At 48.2% G+C, this 20,341-nt stretch overlaps 1 protein-coding gene across 1 annotated transcript in view; it reads left to right on the top strand.

The window, feature by feature from the left end:
- The window catches only part of SNTG2 (syntrophin gamma 2), a 170,091-nt gene that overhangs the window by 85,814 nt on the left and 63,936 nt on the right, over positions 1 to 20,341 (top strand). The window contains exon 8 of the mRNA XM_027077761.2: positions 820 to 911. Coding sequence (XP_026933562.1) covers positions 820 to 911 — 92 coding nt within the window. The remainder of the gene's footprint in view (positions 1 to 819; positions 912 to 20,341) is intronic.

Below are 20,341 nucleotides of genomic sequence, written 5' to 3'. Positions count from 1 at the left end.
AAACCGCGAGATCATGACCTGAGCTGAAGTTGGACACTTAACTGACTGAGCCACCCAGGCGCCCTTATGAATTCTGAGATTTAATGTGATGTCTTGGTTTTTCTCAAGCAAAACCAATGTGTAGGTCAGCTTCAACTTTACCTTGCAGTTTGGTGTCTCTCCCTAATGCGATTTACTGCCCAATAATCGGCTGCTGGGGGTGCCCAGGGCACCTCCTTTCAGAAGGGCAGGGATGGAGGTCACTCAGCCCTGTCTCTGCTTTCAGAAGAGGAAACTGTAGCTCAGAATGGCTCCTGGCCCCAGACCTCTGCTTCCTACCCAGACACGGGCTTTTTGTTTTCAGACCCACTGTCCACAAACTTACCTGATTTATCTCTATGTTGTCCACTAATGCAGTTTGCAATGCCAGGGAAATCAGAAAATGTCAAACAAATAAGCAGCTTGAAAATTTAGAACAGAAAGTCAGGAATAGCGTGTAGAAGATTCTGATGTGATCCTGGTGGTAGAAAGTGCAGGTGTGGGACGTCCCCAGGGGCCAGGGATGACAGTCCCCCAGTGCCGTGTGGGTGCGGATTCTGGACCCCGGTGGCACCTTTTCCCGTGAGGTGGGCCATCTTCCCGCCTTCTGCCCCGTTTCTGGTTGAGGCCAGACGGGTGTGAGGTGGCCCCAGGACAGCAGGGGACGGAGGGCGGACGTGGTGGCTCCGCGTGATGGCCGGTGTCCCGGGGGACTTCCCGGTGCCTCGGGAGAAGGGAGGCTCTCTACCTGGGGACCGCTGCCCGCGCTCCGTCTGAGTGACCGTCTCTGCTTGCCTGCAGGGTCCCCGGGGCCAGCCGGCGACCACAGCAGCGGGGCCTCGTCCCCTCTGTTTGACAGTGGACTGCATCTGAACAGCAACCCCAGCAGCACAGTAAGCACGGCTTCTCGTCCTTTAACCGAGCGGGGATGTATGTCCCTACACGCGCCCCAGGATTAAAACGTCACTCGAGGTGGCAGGTTCAACTAGGAGGACGTGGGGCACGATGGAGGACACCGTTGGTTGGCGTCTGGTCCCACGAGGGATGGCTCGGCGCCACGATGTAGGGCGCGGGGGCCGTGGGGCCAGCAAGCAGGCGGGTGCAGTCGGCTCCGAGGTGGGATTCAGCCCTGCCCCCGCCACTTGCGCCGGGCTCCCGTGTGCCATGAGCCGGCGGGACGTTTTCCTCCCGCCAGATGCCTGCCCCCCCGAAAACCCCAGCTGAGCCAGAGCAGGGGGGCACCTGGCCCCCGAAACCCCTCCCGCAGAGGCCCAGACCCTGTGCAGCGGGCCTGCCTCGGCCCCCTTCCAGCATGTGGGCTCCTCTCCACCGGCGTTAGCGGACAGGGATCGGAATCCCGTAAGCAGTCTGAAAGCCTGTTACTGGAAATCAGACCCTGTCTCGCTCATACAAGGACCAGCTGCGGGACGTGCAGGGACAGCCCGAGGGAAAAGTCCAGATTCAGACAGTAACGTTCTTGAAATACCGTTTTTCATTTTAACGTTAAAAAAATGTTTATTTATTTTGAGAGAGAGAGAGAGAGTGGGTGAGGGGCAGAGAGAGAGGGAGAGAGAGGATCCCAAGCAGGCTCCACACTGTCAGCACAGAGCCCGACTCGGGGCTGGAACCCACGAACCGTGAGATCATGACCTGGCCGAAGTCAGGTGCTTAACCGACTGAGCGACCCGAGCGCCCCTCGTCCGTGCTTTCCTGTGTGGATTTAGCATCTGGTTCAGGAGAACCTACCTTACCCCATGCTCATAAATATATCTGCTTGTGTTTCCTTCTAAGTGTTCGTTTGCTCTCTGTGTTAGGTCTCCCAGGCATGTGACACTTATTTCTGTAAAACATGTGAAAAGTAGGGATCAGATTTATTGTCCTGGGCAAGCACGTGTCGTGACCGGTTCCTCGGGGATTGTGTGCCACCTGGGCCCTCAACCGCGTGTCCTGCCGTGGTTTACGTGTGCTCTCCAACGGTGTCAAGGCCGGAATCACTTACTGCTGTGGACCTACGGCACACGTTTGCCACCGCGGGCCCAGGTCTCCTCACCTCCTGGTTCACTTTATTTTTTCCGTCTTCTCTTTCCCTTTGTTTCTTCGTGAGAATTTTAAAAGCCTCTGAACAGATTCTGCAGAAGTCTTGGGGTTTTTATTGAAAGTGTGTGAAAGTGTGTGACTACAGGGGAAGTCATTTCTCCTGCTGGTGAAAGGATCTCAGATCTTCAATATTTTTCAATAGGGTTAATTTTTTTCTTTTTTGATCAATTCGGCAGAGGATTCTTCATTTTACTGCTCTTAGCAAAGAACGACTTTGGCTCCACAGATCTGCACACTGCTGGTTCCTACTCATTTTTGTTACCTTGTCCCTTTGATTTCGTTTGCATTTTTGTGCTTCCTTCTTTCTTACCACCGAGCCTGACAGGCTGCGCCCCCGTTGGAGTGTGTGGTGATGACCGATGTGTCCTCGAGTTTGGTTTTGATCGCGGACTTTGAATTTTTATTGGTTCCCCCCCCTTTACTGTGCCCCTTTTCTTCTTGATATTTAAATTATTCTGATTAAATTTTTCACGTGTCTTCCTTCTAAAATTCTCCTCTGCATGTCTCAAATGCGTGCCCTCCATTTACATTTATTTGGAGGTGGCCCTTGAAATTTTGCCAAATGTATACTTTGCCCACACGATAGAAAGACAGCATGTTTAAGTCCTGCTGGAAGGTGCTAGAACCTTGTGACCCCTGAGCCCGAGTTGTTTCCTGATTTACCACCTGCTGTGGCTTTGTGTTTAGAAGCCACTTTTAACTGCACGAAAAGTCACAACTTTTGGGGCTCCTGCATTCCGAAATGTTTACAGCCTCTTGTTCTCGCCACGACTTCTGCATCCGGCCTCCTTGCAGGATGGATCTCCTCTCTGCTCAAGGACTCTCACTAGAACTTAAAGCCTGTTGGTACCAAAATCTATTTCAGGTTATTTTAAAACGGGTTATTTTGTCTACACTTGAATGTACTTCCAGCATCTCTGGTCTCTACTGCGGACACGGGGAAGTTTTCTCTCCATGTGCCTGCGGGTCCGGCTGTGTTCCTGGGCAGCCTCCGGTGTGGTCACTGATACAGCCCTCTCCATGGTCTTTGACACCAGCCTTCATCTACACACACGGCACCTCCCCGCCCCTCCGGCCCCCACCCCGAGCTCAGATTGCGTTTGTGCCCCAGCGTCACCTCCTGTCCCTTACAGGCCTTACTTCTTGTCACTTTTTGCCTTCCCTTGGGCTTCTCATCGGACTGTCTTCTAGGAGATCTCTTAAGATTTTTATTTTGTTATTTGTCTCAGCTTTATACAGTATCCTAGTTGAATCGTGTGCTGAGTGTTGTTTTTTTTTGAGAAAACATCATCCAGGATCACATTAATGCGATTCTTTTTGAATGAGAGGGTGTGCACAGAGCAGGACGCACCCCCAGCAGTCCCCTCAGGAAAGGTGACCCAGTCTGCCGGAGATGTGGTGCGCACTGGGGAACGGAACAGACGGGGGGGGGGGGGGTGCGGAGGGGGAGGCCCCACCTGAGGTCCCCCGGCACCTCCTCCCACGGCCTCGGGCCTCCGTGCTGTCAGGCTCGGCGTGGGGCCGGCGACCAGCCCGCTCCTGTGAACGCGTACCCTCAGCCTTCGTCGTCACCCTCATCACGAAGGGGAGAAAGAGAAAGGCAGAGCGTAGGAATGCCCTGTAATCATTTGGTTAGGTCACCTTCAAGAACAACGCATTTCAGAGAATCTGAATCCCAGAGAGTCAAAAAAGAGTTTTAATACATTATTTTTTAAAAGATATTAAGAGTCAAAATCCTGTAAAAAATTTTAAAGGCCACCTGCTTGGTATTCCAGATGGAAACAATAATAATCGCGTCAATAATCCAGCGGCTAGCTGGTTCCACGCCCTTAGCGGCTGGGCTCTCTGTCCCGAAGCCTGTTTGGCACTGAGATCGTTCTCTGTGCTCGACAGGGGACTGTGTCCAGTACAGCCTCACGATGGTGCTGGAACTGACAGGACCTGTGGATCGGAGGGTAAAGTAGACTCCGCCCTGCACTTTGCTTTATCGACAGAAGTGGGTCGGAAACATCCTCAGACTCGCGGGATGTGGACCGTTTCCGGTGGCGACGCTCTCGGAATGGTTGGATGGCTTCCGTCCTCCGGGACCGAACCCGACCCGACCGAGCAGGAAGTGGACTTTGCTCAGAGCAGCCTTGTAACGGGGAGGGGGGACCCGTGGGCTGGTCCCCGGCTCTCCCGGCTCGTGCCTCTGACCCGGTGCGTCCGCGCCTCTCCTTGTGGAGGCGGGGAGGCTGCACGTCCTCCGGTCCACACTGCCGGAGGGACGCCTGTGCTACCTTGTCTAGGTCGCAGCCTTTCTGTGTGTTTATTCCGAACTGAATTGGTAACTACTCCTTCCCGACGTGACCTCTCTTCCCCCGTGAGACGGGGTCGGCTCCCGGCTTTTCCTTCTAGCTCCCACACGCTCTCCTCCAGAAGCTGGGGCTGCCCCACATAGTTTAGAACTGACTTCATCTTTTTGCTGCTTCTCTGCCAGAAATCCTCACCGAATATTTATAACAGCAGAGAAGGTCTCATTCACACTGACAGCATCTATTAGGCTGAAAATTGCAGAATTCATTCCTCCTTCTGTCCCCCTGGACCTCCCACTCGTCTGCAGACCCACTGGCCCCTCCTTACCCGGTTAGTGTTGATGCTTGTCCTCGGAGCGGGCTGCTCCGAGACGGTTTCGTGTCCAGAAAGGTCTCCTTTGTCCCGAGCGAGAGCCGGCATGCTCCCTGGGTGTTCTTGGGCTCTTGGGTGAGTATAGACCAATGTTGTTTGTCTTGAGGTGGTAACACCACCGATGTCACTGTCTGCTGTCGTAGGTTAGTCGGAGCTCAGGTAGGACTGGACAGTGAGCGTGCTGAGGTCCCTCTCTTGTTACAATACTTCATAAATTAGTAAAACACCAGTAAAATTAAAGACCAAAAGAGAAATAAAGCAAATTGCAAAAGATAATTAAAAATGCACCAAGAAAAAAGGAAAAGAAGGCAATGAAGGAGCCAAAGTAAGAAGGTAAATATGAATACAAATAGAGTAGTAATAAAATACGTTTAATTAGACTGAATTTACAGTTTCGGAGCCGTCGATTATTTCAGTCTCTAAGAGGACTGGAATCAGGGGTGCCTGGGGGGCTCAGTCGGTTAAGCATCTGACTCTTGGCTTTAGCTCTGGTCATGATCGCACGGTTCGTGGGTTCGAGCCCCACACTGGGCTCTCTGCTGTCAGCACAGAGCTGGAGCTGCTTTGGATCCTCTGTCCCTCTCTCTCTCCCCTTCCCTACTCGTGCTGTCTCTCCCTCAAAAATAAATAACACGTTTATTAAAAAAATCTTTTAAATAAAATGCCCACACTATCCAAAGCAATGTACAGATTCAATGCAGTCCCTATCAAAATTCAATAGCAGTTTTCACAGAAGTAGAACAAATGATCCTAAAATTTGTATGAGGCCAAGAAAGACTAAGAAACACCAGATAAATCTTGAAAAAGAACAAAGCTGGAGGCATGATGTTCCCTGACTTAAGTTTTTTTACAAAGCTGTGATCATCAAAACAGTATGGTCCTGGTATAAAAACAGACATATAGACCGATGGGACAGAATAGAAAACCCAGCAATAAATCCACAATTATATTGTCAATTACTTTATTACAGAAGAGCCAAGAATATACAGCGGGGAAAAGACAGTCTCTTCAGCAAATGGTGTTGGGAAAGCTGGACAGCAACGTGCAGAAGGATGAAATGAAAGTGAACCAATTTCTTACACAAAAGAATTAAGTCAAAGTAGACAAAAGACTGAACGTAAGACCCTTAACCATAAACCTCCTGGAAGAAATCATAGGGTATAAGTGCCTTGATTCTGGTCTTGGTGCTGATTTTTAAAAATTGACCCCAAACGCAAAGGCAACAAAAGCAAAAATAAACAAGCGGGCTGTATCACACAGAAAGCTTCTGCACAGCAAATGAAGGCATCATAAATGGAGAAGATACTTGACTTGTAAGGGGCTATTATTCAAAATTTATAAGGAACACCTACAGCTCAAGAGAAGAAACCTTACACTTCAATGAAGATTTGGGTGGAGAGGACTCGGGGCGCCTGGCGGGCTCAGTCGGTTGAGCGTCAACTCTTGATCTCATGTCAGGTGACAATCTCACGGTTCGTGAGTTTGAGCCCCACATCGGGCTCTGCACTGACAGTGTGAGCCTGCTGGGGATTCTCTCACTCTCAAAATAAGTAAGTAACCTTAAAAAAATTGGGTAGACGAACTTAATAGATACTTTTCTGCAGAAGACATACAGGTGACTAGCACACATGAGAAGATGGTCAGCGTCAGACATCCTCAAGAAAATGCAAATCAGTGGGGCGCCTGGGTGGCTCAGTCAGCTGAGCGTCCGACTTCGGCTCAGGTCATGATCTTGCGGTTCGTGGGTTTGGGCCCTGCGTCGGGCTCCGTGCTGACAGCTCGGAGCCTGGAGCTTGCTTCGGATTCTGTGTCTCCCTCTGTCTGTACCCACCCTGGCTCATTCTCTCTTTCTCTCTTCTTCTCTCTCTCAAAAATAAATAATAAAGACTTATAAAAATTAAAAAAAAAAAAAAAAAGAAAATCAAATCAAGACCATGATGTGACCTCACAGCTGTCCGAACGGCTAAAGTCAACAACACAAGAAACAGCAGGTGTTGGCGAGGACGCGGAGAAAAGGGAACCCTCAAGCACTGTCGGTGGGAATGCCGACTGGTGCAGCCGCGCTGGAGGGCGGCGTGGAGGTTCCTCAAAACGTGAGAAAGAGAAGTACCGGATGACCAGTGAGGGCTCAGTGAGTCTGATCTGGGGGCTCCGCAGAGGGTGTTGGAAATGGGGTTTTACCAAAGGCTGTGGTGTGGTGGCAGATTCCACAGAGGCGATCCTGACCAGTCCGGCTGAGCGCCTTGCGGGGGTGTTTCTGGAGTGCTGTCTGGCGGTAAGGGCAGCGCCTCCGTGGACCGTCACGCCGTCCACACAGCAGTCCCAAGCCCGGGACTGACGGCAAGCCGTGTTCATAGTGCACATAGTAAGTGCTTAAGAAAAACCCATTTCGGAAAAATAAATAAATAAATAAATTAAAAAAAAAAAAGAAAAACCCATTTCGATCTAACGTCTCAAGAATAGGGAGATAGTTATGTATATGCTGATGCGTTCATGTGAGAGTTTTCAGTGTTTTAAAATAAATTTTACCAAGAGCTTTTAACGGCTGGAAGATACTTACGCGATGTTAATTTTCAGAAGTGTGAGTGCCGTAGGAACACGGTCATTTACAAGGACATAGAGACGCGAATGAGCTCTGCCGTGTGCAACAGTGATTACCTGCGGAGGTGAGAATGTTCAGGACTGCGGTTTCCTTGTGCGCATAGACCTGTCTGCTGGGAATTGTGATAACAGCGGTGAAAGCCCCAATTTACACAGCCGTTTCCCTGTGTTTCTCTGTCAGTGAGGTTTTTGCCGGCTTTCTCCTTGATTTTGATGGCTTCCTGTCTTACACGGAGGTCTTTCATCCATTCTTTTTGTGGATGTTGTAAGAAAGCAGTCCAGGTTCGTTCGTCTGCATGTCGCTGTCCAGTTTTCCCAGCACCACTTGCTGAAGAGACTGTCTTTATTCCATTGGACATTCTTTCCTGCTTTGTCAAAGATGAGTTGGCTGTACGTTTGTGGGTCCATTTCTGGGTTCTCTATTCTGTTCCATTGATCTGAGTGTCTGTTCTGGTGCCAGTACCATACTGTCTTGATGATGACAGCTTTGTAGTATAGCTTGAGGTCTGGGATTGTGATGCCTCCTGCTTTGGTTTTCTTTTTCAAGATCGCTTTGGCTATTCGGGGTCTTTTCTGGCTGCATACAAATTTTAGGATCATTTGTTCTAGCTCTGTGAAGAATGCTGGTGTTATTTTGATAGGGATTGAATTGAATATGTAGATTGCTTTGGGTAGTATCGACGTTGTAACAATATTTGTTCTTAGAATCCATGAGCATGGAGTGTTTTTTCATTTCTTTATGTCTTCTTCAATTTCTTTCTGAAGTTTTCTATAGTTTTCAGCATACAGATCTTTTACCTCTTTGGTTAGGTTTATTCCTAAGTATCTTACAGTTTTGGGTGCAATTGTAAGTGGGATCAGTTCCTCGATATCTCTGTCTGTTGCTTCATTGTTGGTGTATAGGAATACAACCAATTTCTGTACATTGATTTTATATCCTGCAGCCTTGCTGAATTCATGGATCAGCTCTAGCAGTTTTTTGGTGGAATCTTTTGGGTTTTCCATGTGGAGTATGTGTCATCTGCGAAGAGTGAAAGGGTGACTTCTTCTTTGCCAGTTTGGATGCCTTTTACTTCTTTGTGTTGTCTGATTGCTGAGGCTAGGACTTCCATCACTGTGTTGCACAACAGTAGGGAGAATGGGCATCCTGTTGTGTTCCTGATATGAGGGGGAAAACTCTTGGTTTTTCCCCATTAAGGGTGATGTGAGCTGTGGGCATTTCGTGTATGGCTTTTATGATGTTAACATACGTTCTTTGCATCCCTACTTTCTTAACAGTGTTGTTAGGAAAGGATGCTGTGTTTTGTCGAGTGCTTTTTCTGCATCTATTGACAGGGTCATGTGGTTCTTATGCTTTCTTCTAATGTAGGCTGTCGTGTTGATTGACGGGCAAGCATTGAAGCAGCGCTGCCGCCCAGGAATGAATCCCACTCGGCCATGGTGAATAATTCTTTAGATGCACTGTTGAACTTGCTTTGCTAGTATCTTGTTGGCGTTTTTGCCTCCATGTTTATCGGGGACATCGGCCTGCAGTTCTCCCTTTCAGGTGGGTCTTTGTCTGGTTTTGGAATCAAAGCAGTGCTGGCCTCACACAGTGAGTTTGGAGGCTTTCCTTCCATTTCTGTCTTTTGGAATACCTTGACAACAATAGGTATTGACTCTTGTTTAGATGTTTGCTAGAATTCCCCCAGGAAGCCCTCTGGCCCACGACTCTTGTTTGTTGGGAGATTTTGGATAAGCAATTCAATTTCTTTGCTGGCTATGCATCTGTTCAGATTTTCTGTTTCTTCCTATTTGACTTTTGGTAGTGTGTGGGTGTCCAGGCATTTGTCCATTTCGTCTGGCTCGTCCCGTTTGTTGGCATAGAGTTTTTTCAAAGCATTGTCTTCTAATTGTATTTGTTATCTCTTTCATTTGTGATTTTACCTGTTTGCTTTCAGAGAAGTCTGGCTTGGGGTTTACCAATTTTGTTTATTCTTTCAAAAAAACCAGCGCTCAGTTTCGTTGATCTGTTCTAGTTTTTTAAATTCTATATCATTTATTTCTGCTCTAATCTTTATTATTTCCCTTCTTCTGACTTTTGGCTTTATTTGCTGCTCCTTTAGGTGTAAGGTTAGGTTGTGCGTTTGGGACCATTCTTGTTTCTTGAGATGGGCCTGGATTGCAATGTATTTTCCTCTTAGGACTGCCTTTGCTGCATCCCAAAGGGACTGACTGTCATGTTTTCGTTTTGATTTGCTTCCATGTATTTTTAAATTTCTTCTTCAATTTCATGGCTAACCCATTCATTCTTCAGTAGGATGTTCTGTAACCTCCATGTATTTGGGGGCTCTCCATGTTTTTTCTAGTGGTTAATTTCAAGTTTCATAGTGTTGTGGTCTGAAAATATTCATGGCATGATCTCGATCTTTTTGTACTTGTTGTGGGCTGTTTTGTGACCCAGTATGTGATCTCTTGTGGAGAATGCTCCATGTGCACTGGAGAAGAATGTGTATTCTGCTGCTTCAAGATGAAATGTTCTGAATATACGTTAGGTCCATCTGGTCCAATGTCTTATTCAGAGCCGTGGTTTCCTTATTGATTTTCTGCCTACATGATCTGTCCATTGTTGTACGTGGGGTATTAAAGTCTCCTACAATGACAGTATTATCTAAAAGTTTGCTTATGTTTGTGATTAACTTAATTTCTATTTGGGTGCCTCCACATTTGGATGGACCCCTTAATTATGATATAATGCCCTTCTTCATCTCTTGTGACAGTCTTTGTTTTACGTCTAGTGTGTCTGATAGAAGTATGGCTACTCCGGCTTTCTTTTGACTTCCAGGAGCATGATAGATGGTTCTCTATCCCCTCACTTTCAATCTGCAGGTCTAGAGTGAGTCTCTTATAGACAGTGTATAGATGGATCTTGGTTTTTTTTATCCATTCTGATACCCTGTGTCTTTTGATTGGAGCATTTAGTCCATTTATATTCAGAGTGATCCTTAATCTGGGGAAAGAAACAGGCATCCAAGCCCAAGAGGCACAGAGAACTCTGTTTAAAATCAATAAAAACAGGTCAACACCATGACATATCATAGTAAAACTGACAGAATCCAAAGATAGGGACAGTTCTGAAATCAGCAAGGGACAAACATGACTTAACCTATAAGGGTAGACACATAAGGGTAGGAGCAGACCTGTCCACTGAACCTTGGCAGGCCGGAAGGGATTGGCAGAAAATAGTCAATGTGCTGAACAGGAAAAATATGCAGCCAAGAATTCTTTGTTCAGCAAGGCCGTCATTCAGAGTAGAAGGAAAGATAAAGACTTTCCCAAACAAAACTGAAGGAGTTTGTGACCACTAATCCGGCCCTGCAGGAGGTCCTAAGGGGACTCTATGAGTGGAACGTGGCAAAGACCACAAAGGACCAGAGTCATCACCACAGACATGAAATCTCTAGGTAACCCCACTGGCTTCTGAACGGGCCTGATTTACAACTGCCTGTGAAGAGTCTAAGAACAGTCATGTCCTATTTTGTCTCCATTATTCACGTTTATTAAGAGATTTTTAATCTTATTGTGATAATAGTGATTTTGATTTGAAAAATATGACAATAATCTGTTGTCACAAAAGTTCATTTGCTTTTAATAATTGTATTGCCGTAACATCAAAAAACTTATGCACCGTAAGTACTGTAAATAGCCTACACAAAATACTTGAAAATAATAGACTAAACATTTCCACTCAAAATACATCAAATTCAAATAGAAAATTATTTACATTTTTCGTATGAAACGCTGAGACCATGCTGTTCGTTCCTGAGACGTATGTCTAAATCTAGCTGCGGACAAAGACGTTAGAAGACTTTCCCGTCAATAATGGTTAATATTGGGTGTCTAGTTAGCCTGTAAGAGTCGCTCCTTGTAGACAACACGGAGAACTCCTGTTTCAGCAGGATGCACCCTGCGGAAGCTGCAGAAACAGCTTGTGTGGGGCTGTGTGTATTTGCTGAGACAGTTTCCTGAGGCTCACGTGCGGCTGGTTCTGGAGAGGCCTCGGTGGCCTCATCTACTTGGCCGCCTCACCAACCAGCCGCAGTGAGTTCCTTGCTCCATTCGCTGCAGTTTCGCTCAATGTACAGGGGCGTGGCAGAGGGGCAGGGGGCAGGGGGCGGGTGGGGGGGGGGGGGCGGGGAAGGTGCAGGTGGCCGGCCCGGTGTGTTCAGCCTCGGGCTCCGGTCATCTTGACACACCGTGTTCCCAGAGGAAATGAAAACAGGAAGTCAGTAAAAGCTGACGCTGTTAAGAAACTGTCATAATTCTTGTCTATTTGTTATTTTTTACAGTTTGTTTATCTATTTTGAGAGAGAGATTGAGAGAGAGAGCATGTGTGCATGAGTGGGGGAACGGCAGAGAGAGAGGGAGAGAATCCCAAGGAGGTTCCATGTTGTCAGCAGAGAACCTGACGTGGGGCTCGATCCCAGGAACCGTGAGATCATGACCAGAACCAAAGTCAAGAGTCCAATGCTGAACCGACCGAGCCCCCCAGATGCCCCCGGGTCCATTTAAAGAAAATTAGGAAACAAAATGCTTCGAGAGGCCCCTGCTGCCCAGGGCCCAGGGCCCTACTCTTTCGCCCCGGAGAGAAGACTCACTGTTCTGAGGGGACGTCAGTGGAAACCGGACCGCACTGTGCGTGTGCTTCGCGGGGATTCAAGCAAGGCTGTTTAACCGACACACTGATCGCGCTGTGCAAGAACGAAGTCTCCTTTCCAAGCTTCTGGGTGTTAAACAAAAACTTGAAAGGACTAATGAGGGTGCACCCCCCCCCCCAAACTGGCATGAGGAATGTTACAGAGATGAGCTCGGCTGAGGCCACAGTTCCACATCCAAGGAAAGTCAGCTACTGAGAAAATTCACGGTAAGCAGAGGCTGAAGTGGGCGTCAACCCGGATTTTATGGGAAAACAGGCCTCGTCGTTTCATTGTATTCAGCACTAACTGAGCGTGGCCCCTATGTTTCCGGGTCAGTGCTGTGGTGTCCACGTCGCCCTTCTGGTCCCCCAAAGCTGCCATCGCTGACTCTGTTTATAGAGGAGGAAACTGAGGGTCAAGGGGGTTACATCCGAGTAATGAGTAGCAAAAATAAGTAGCAGGGTTGGAGCCAGGTCTGTGTTTGGGTTAGACGGCGTTTCTCATGAAGGGGGTATATTTGTGTAAGATACGCATGTGTACGTGATCACCATACTTACGGTAACACAAGATTTGTTACTCTTTGTTCATAATGTGTTGTACACGCCAAGTGTATATGTTTATACAATGCATGCAAGTACTTAATTGAAAGGCTGAGCTGAGCCAGAGAGCAGAACTGGTGGCCGGACGAGCCCAGGATGGCGTAAGGCAGCCAGCGTCGGGTGCCCGGCTGAGAGGGGACGGTGACGTTCAGAAGCATAGGTGCTGGAGATCCGGGCTTCCTGGTTCTGCATTAAAGCATCGTTCTGGTCTGGATTTGTCCGTCGCCACGTTCTGGCTTTGCAGGCAGTTGTGTTCAGACACAGGACCCGGGACCGTGGACGGACATAAGAACATGCAGCGTTATGCCACATGGATCTCTTCCAAACTTTCATTGAGTGTGTAAATACGACAGATTTGTTGGCAAATTTACTGACTTAAATTCAGACACTGAAAGCGTCTACTAGGAAATTCTAACTGACGAGTTCTTCCTCCCAAGCTGGGACTTGGGCGTGTGTGGTGATTGGTGCCAGGGTGGGTCTGAGCTTGGGTTCGGGAAATGGTGCGACCTGACCGCCGGAAACCTGGCTTTGCCTGCAGCACACCGTCTCTGAGCCCCCGGCCTGTATCTGGTGACATCTCACGGGCTGGCCCTGGGGCGGCTGTACGCAAAACAGCCACGGCTGTGGTCTGCATCCCCCCATTCTTTGGTGCCCAGGGACCTAGAGAGGAGAGTAAGAGACCAGAGAGGTCACGGGTGGCCATGGGAGGAGTGGGCACCTGTCACGGGAAGCTGGAGCCCGTGTCCCCTCCCCCCGTGACACACCTGCTGCACATCTTGTGGATGTCTGGGACCCTCTGGCGTCACTGGAGTGAGGACGTGAGGGGTCTGCTGAGGGGGCAAGGTGGCCGTCAGGTCGAGGGCGCCAGCAGCTGCTCCCTGGTGAAGGTGGCAGAGGGTCCAGGCCTCCGTGGGTGGTCCTTGTGGCCTCTGGGAAGGCACGAGAGACCCACAGACCGGGCGTGGACATATCTCACCCTAACCCTGCGGCCAGTGCTTCCTGGGGCCCTCCCGCACCTGATGTTTCTGTGAAATCTTGTGTCTGGGATAGATTTATACTAAAATTACATTTAATAACGTTAGGCTATTTTAATTTTATAGTTTTGTATAAGCAATAGCTAAAAACTATTCTTCTGTAGTGAAAATGTGGAATGGTGAATTACCGCTCTTACGTTAACTGATTTATGTTCAGTATTTCTGCTTTGCAATCTCACACACTGCATTTGCTCTTACGTCAAAAGCGCAAAATGGCTCAGCAAGGTGTGTCTTGTGTAGAAAAGGCAGGATCCACAGTTTCTAGTAAAATGTCGGTGTGGGGGACGAGTAAATGACAGAGGCCATCGGGCCTCTAACAGGTGCGTTTCCTCCTCACCACGGGCACCTCGGCGACAGCTTCTCTGGCCGTGGCAACCGTGTCCACGCCATCCTAGCCGCAGTTCTGGACTAGCTCAGGGCAAACCGCAGGACAGAGGACCCCAAAGGAAGAATATCCTGCACAAAACACATTCCCTTCGCTCCACAGATGTTCACAGTCTGTGCCATTCCGAGGACATTCAATGACATGCAGATGAAAAATTAGGAAATACTTGATTTTTAGAGATGGATGTGGCCATAAACACGCGTAGGGGCGCTGACCCGACAGGTATGCCCGTAAATGCCCGCAGGGGCGCTGACCCATAATTTCTGTAACGAAGTAAATGGGTGGTTCTGGATGGAGTGGACCTTGCATGGGCCCAGGTCCCTTCGCATAGCCTGCTTCAGCTCTGGATTCTTCTGTGTGAAAAGAGCAAAAGATACTTTTCCTGCTGTTTTAAAATGTGTTCCAGTAAATACGTGTTCATCTTGTTCCTTTTGTGATTCGGAGGGCGCGGCCACACTTGGTGCCCAAAGGCAGGCGCCAGGTGGACCTGCTCCGGCCCCGGGAGGCGAGGCGGCTGGTCGGGGGGTGTCTCCCGCAGGGGCAGCTGGGTGCTGGGTGGCCAGGGGCTGGAGCCCTCGGGTCAGTGCTGGGACGTGCCCTCCCCAGGAGCCATGCCGCCCCCCCACCGGCTGCCCACGGGGATGTGGAGGGGTCCATCCTGGCCCGGCGGCCATCCTGGTGTCGCTTCTCGGGCCACCCCGCCCCCACCCCATGCCGAGCCGCTGCCCGGCCGTGTGCCCTGGGGTGGTGCTGACGGTGTCACTGCGCCCCGAACCAACCCCCAAGCCCGTGTGCGGTGTGCACGGGTGGGTGTGGGTGTGTGCGGACGTGCATGTGAGGGTGTGCAGGTGAGTGCATGTGGGTGTACGTGGGTGCATGTGTCGTGCGTGTGGGCGTGTACAGGCAGGCGTGCAAGCGTGGGTGTGCATGCCGGGGTGCATGTGTGGGGAGGCGTGTGCGTGGGTGTATGTGGGTGCGCGTGTGCATGCGAGTGCACGCGGGTGGCCTGGGAGGTAGCACACTACGGAGGCCAGCCCACAAAGAGAAGAGTTCTGGAAGCAAAGTCACCACACGAAAGCTGAAGGAAACATGACACTAGAGACAGAGCAGAGTCACCAAGCCTGTCCCTGAGATGAGTGTCAAGCCCGCCCTGTGCCAACGTGATTACGGGTTTTTAAAGTAAGAAAGACGAGAGCATCGGGCGTGAACAGTGTTGAGAAGGGCCCGTGACGCTGCAGTCAAAATAGTTCGTCATCAGACACGTCGCGTACTCACCTTAAATTACATGCTGACAGCAGAGTTAATTACGAGATTATGGAAACATTCTTTCCTTTTAGAACCTCCCTGAGAGCCCTTCGGGGAACTCAGAGGTGACAGTTCAGTCTGGCTTTTCCGCCGCTAGGCTCGCCTCCCCTCGCTGAATCTCTGATGCTGAGAAAGTGTCTCAAGGTTCTTAACTGTTAAGAGTTCAGATTTAAAATTCCGCGCTGGTATCCAGGCTTCATACCCACCGTGGGGTCTTCCTCGTAGGGGAAACACAGTGTGTTCGGAGGATGTGAGGCTTCTGGGTTTTTTTTTTTTTTTTCATTATTTAGAGGTATATAGGTGACATGTGTCTTGTTTTCTGCAAGAAAAGAAGTGTTTGTAAAAGTCTTACGTACATTTTGTTCTAATCAATTTCACTTCTAAAAGCACTAATTTTATGACACAAGGTCATAGTATTTAACTAAGGCAAGGAGTATTTTCAAAGTCTGTCTCTTCAGGGAGGTACGGGGAGGGCAGGAGGCCGAGAGAGGGGACTGTCCCCTCCAGGTGCACCCCACCTGCCCTTGGCTTTCCGGTTGTGGCTCAGATTCCCTTGGCAACCCCTAGGGGTTTCACCCAGTGACCACATGAGGCCGTGAATGTCACGTCCATTTCACAGATTTTAAGTGTAGGGGTAACTGGGACTTCTCACAGAAACCCATCTTCTTAAATTGCCTCTAGGTTGTGAAGGTCCCGCAGGGTTCCCAGACCAAGTCATGGCGACGGGGCGTCCAGCTTCGGCCACCTCTCCCCCAAGGCACCACACGGCACTTCCTGTTGCTGTGTGCAATACCAAAGTACAGTTGTGTTGTGTCGCAGTCTGAAATTAGATTTAAAAACGGGCCCGTACCTCCAGCAGGATGTCTCAAGGTCGAAATTATGAACTTGTGACCCACAGGCGTTTTTGTCTGCTGTGCAGCGCACTTGCCATTAATTGAACACTAAGTGGTGAGTATTCAGCTGCTTGCTAGCATTTGAGTCTTTCCTAGGTTTAAAAATTACCTTTACTTTATTCATCAAAATTAGAAAGAAATCCAAGTCCCATCTTGGAGCTTCTCTAAGGATAACACCGGGGCATTGCAGTCTGCCACGTAGAAGCATATTCTAAAGAGCCACGTAAAATAAAGGTTTGGATTTGGAGTCTTTGGTCTGTGGTCTGCATAACAAATTTAGTATACCGCCTTCTCAGGAACCTCCAGTGAACGGCTGCCTCATAGTCATCGGCTCCATGTTAGGTCAGAATATCCAAAATCCAGAACTTCAATAAAGCCACCAAACACTTGCCGTCCATTCTAGTGACTTATTAGTTAATTTCATGGAAATAAACGTGGAAAGAAGCCTGTTGCTATGGACTCTAGCCTGTGAGCCCCCGGTGGGGGCCCCGAGCTGCATCAGATAGCCCATGAGCAGGCATGAATTATACAGCACTCTGCTCTGGTACGAAAATATCGACAATCATTTTAATTATTTAATTGAAATCATTTTATTTATTTATTTATTTATTTATTTATTTATTTATTTAAAACGTTTAGTTTTGAGGGAGGGAGAGAGAGTGACAGAGTGTGAGCAGGGGAGGGGCAGAGAGAGAGAGGGACACAGAATCTGAAGCAGGCTCCAGGCTCTGAGCTGTCAGCACAGAGCCCGACGCGGGACTCGAACACATGAGCTGTGAGATCATGACCTGAGCCGAAGTCAGACACTCACCTGACTGAGCCACCCAGGCACCCCAGATTGAAATCATTTTAAAATTACAATATTTCTGTTTTAAAAATCACATTTAGGTTATGCACTGAATGATGCTTAATCAGCCTACAAACATGGACGTTTTTAAACACACTTCTCCCTAGAAACAGACACAGTGCTTGGGTACTACAACATCTTGCGTGGCCTGGTCCTGATACACGCGAGCGGTGTTTCGTGACGCGTGTCAAAGCGCGTGCAGTGTCAAAGTAACGGAGATTCCAAAGCCATATCTAAGCACCTGTACGACACGAATCTCAAAGAACGGGGCCTGAGAATTTATCTCTTACAAACTCCCTTTATGATTTGTATGCACAGTGACATTTTCAAGTCCTTGCACGAGACATCGGATGTGTGAAACAAGACAAAGCAGCTGTTGGCACAGACCTCCCGTCCAGCACGGGTTCTGAGAAGATCCGTGAGCACAGGAAGAACCAAGTGCACTTGAAGAAGCCCGCACAGCACGTCTCCCGCAGTGCTAACCTCTGCCCTAAATAGTAGAAGCAAGGTGCTTGTTTTCAGGTGCTGGGCAGCTGGCCATATAAGACCGTGAGCCGTGATGGAGGGGACACCACAAGGTGACAGTGCAACTCACACACAGCATGTGGTCCTGGCGCACCGAGGAGACAAGGACAAGGACGCAGGGCTTCTGGATCAGCTAGAAGCCGTGGGGTGGGGCAGCAGGGTCCCCGGAAGGAGGTGGCTTTGGGAGCTGGAAGCATGTCTGCGTAGGTTTGGCACAAGTCCTTGGCCGAATGCCAGGATACCAGTGCGCAGGGAAAGACTACCCCATGCCCCCCAGTCAAGGCGCTGAGGGCACAACAAGCAAAGATGCCAGAGGTCTAGCCGTGCTGGTAACACTGCGGCTCCATCCCGGCCGAACCAGAGAAACTGAACTAGATGTGCAGCTGCGAATTCGGAAGGGCTGCACCTCAGGCACAGAGGCAACCATAAAGCTGCCATAACGGAGTCTCTAAAACCAACCCTTGGAAACAAGTGTGGACGGGACAGCACTGGAGGCTGAATCCCTTCAAGTTACAGGGGTTTAGTAAACACTTTGGTTTCTGCAAACCCACCCCAACATAGTTTAAAACTCCCTACGTTTAAGGTGATTACGGTAAGTGATCTACCTGCTGAACAGAAATGCCCTGGAAGGAAACATAGTCCATAGTCACTACCTTGTGTCGTTGATAACGTCTGGTCTGCAGCCAGAAACTACTAGTGACACAAACAACGAGTGATATGAAGCTAAGAAAACACGCAAGCAGTAGAAATAGACCCCATGTGAAAATACGGAATTTAGCAGACAAAGATCTTAATGCAGCACTTTCAAATATGTTTAAGGCCTTAGAGGAAAATATGGTCGTAATGACTGAACAGATGGGGACTCTCAGTGAAGAATCTGAAACTTCAGAAAATGAACAAATGGTAACCATAGAACTGGAAGCATAATAATTAGAATCCAATGCCTACTAGTTCGTCTTCCCATGGATAGAAGATGGCAGTAGGACTGCTCGAGAGACCAGGAGACAAATGGAAAATTGCCCATCTCAAGAACAGAGACAGAGAGACTGACAAATGAGCCCCAGTGATGTGTGGGACACATCAGGTGGACGAGTCCCAGAATGAGGATGGGGATGGTCATAAGCCCGACGCACACAAAGAAAACTATTCCAATCAAACTGTCGAAAACCAAAAGAGGAAATTCAGGCAGCAGCCAGATTTTAAAAAGACGTTACTTACCCGGGTACAATGATGTAAATGAGTGTTTATTAAGAATTTTACATGCATGGGATAATATTCTTTAAAAATGAAGGGATACAGACTTTTTAAAAATTTTTTTTATTTTTTATTTTTTTTGAATATGAAATTTATTGTCAAACTGGTTTCCATACAACACCCAGTGCTCATCCCATCAGGTGCCCTCCTCAATGCCCCTCACCCACCCTCCCTTCCCTCTCACCCCCCACCAACGCTCAGTTTGTTCTCAGTTTTTAATAAGAGTCTCTTATGTTTTGGCTCCCTCCCTCTCTAACCTCTTTTTTTTCCTTCCCCTTCCCCATGGTCTTCTGTTAAGTTTCTCAGGATCCACATAGGAGTGAAAACATATGGAGTCTGTCCTTCTCTGTATGACTTATTTCACTTAGCATAACACTCTCCAGTTCCATCCACGTTGCTACAAAAGGCCAAATTTCATTCTTTCTCATTGCCACGTAGTATTCCATCGTGTATATAAACCACAGTTTCTTTATCCATTCATCAGTTGATGGACATTTAGGCGCTTTCCATAATTTGGCTATTGTTGAATGTGCTGCTATAAACATTGGGATACAAGTGCCCCTACGCATCAGCACTTACAGACTTTTTAAAGTAAATCTAAGCTAAGAAAATGCCACCAGGAGGGCCGCACTACAGGAAATCCTAAGAGGTGGTCTTCCAGATGAAAGGACAGGATGCCAGTGGGAGACGTGCTTATACAGGGAGTGAGGAGCACCACAGGAGGAGCGTGCATGTGTAGGATGTCTGTGCTTCCTTCTCTGAAGTTCCTTTGAAGTTAGATAGTTCAGAGGACAGAATGATAGCACAGTAAAGTGGAGGTGGTGATGTATGTGGATGTAAGAGACAGCAAAAATAGCACCAAGGGTGGGGCCAAGCACATTGAGATGCTCTGCTGTGCAATCCTGGCACTGGTGAAGGGAGGCATGGGAAGGAGGATGTATCAGCTACAAGGTTTGAAGTGATGCAGTACTGACTCAGAGTAAACACTGATAAATTAAGAGTGTGTATTATGATCCCTATAGCCAATGAGGAGATAAAAAAGAATAATGAAAGAAATTAACCCCTAAAAGAGTATGTTCAATGAACTGGGAGAAAACCCAAGAGGAACAAATAACAAATTAGCAATGTATAACTAAACCCCGTGACACGAGAATTATATTAAATGTAAACGAACTAAACGTTCCATTTGAAACAGAAATTATCAGACTGAATTAGACCCAAGTCTGCTTACCACGGGAAGTACTGTTGAAATGTAAAGATGCAGATGGGTAGAGATTAAAAGAGTAGAGAATATGTATCTTATAAACAGTAACCAAAGAAGGTGGCTTTGTTAACGTCTAACAAAGTAGTCTTCAAGATAAGGAGTGTCCAAAAAACAAAGAGGAGTGTTTCGTTATGATTAAAGAATCAATTCATCAGGAAGACATTCTAGTCTTAAGT

The sequence above is a fragment of the Acinonyx jubatus genome, chromosome A3, assembly GCF_027475565.1.
Source record: "Acinonyx jubatus isolate Ajub_Pintada_27869175 chromosome A3, VMU_Ajub_asm_v1.0, whole genome shotgun sequence".
Taxonomy (NCBI): domain Eukaryota; kingdom Metazoa; phylum Chordata; class Mammalia; order Carnivora; family Felidae; genus Acinonyx; species Acinonyx jubatus.
Note: the sequence above shows the minus strand (reverse complement) of the source record. Positions and strands in the feature narration are given on the sequence as shown.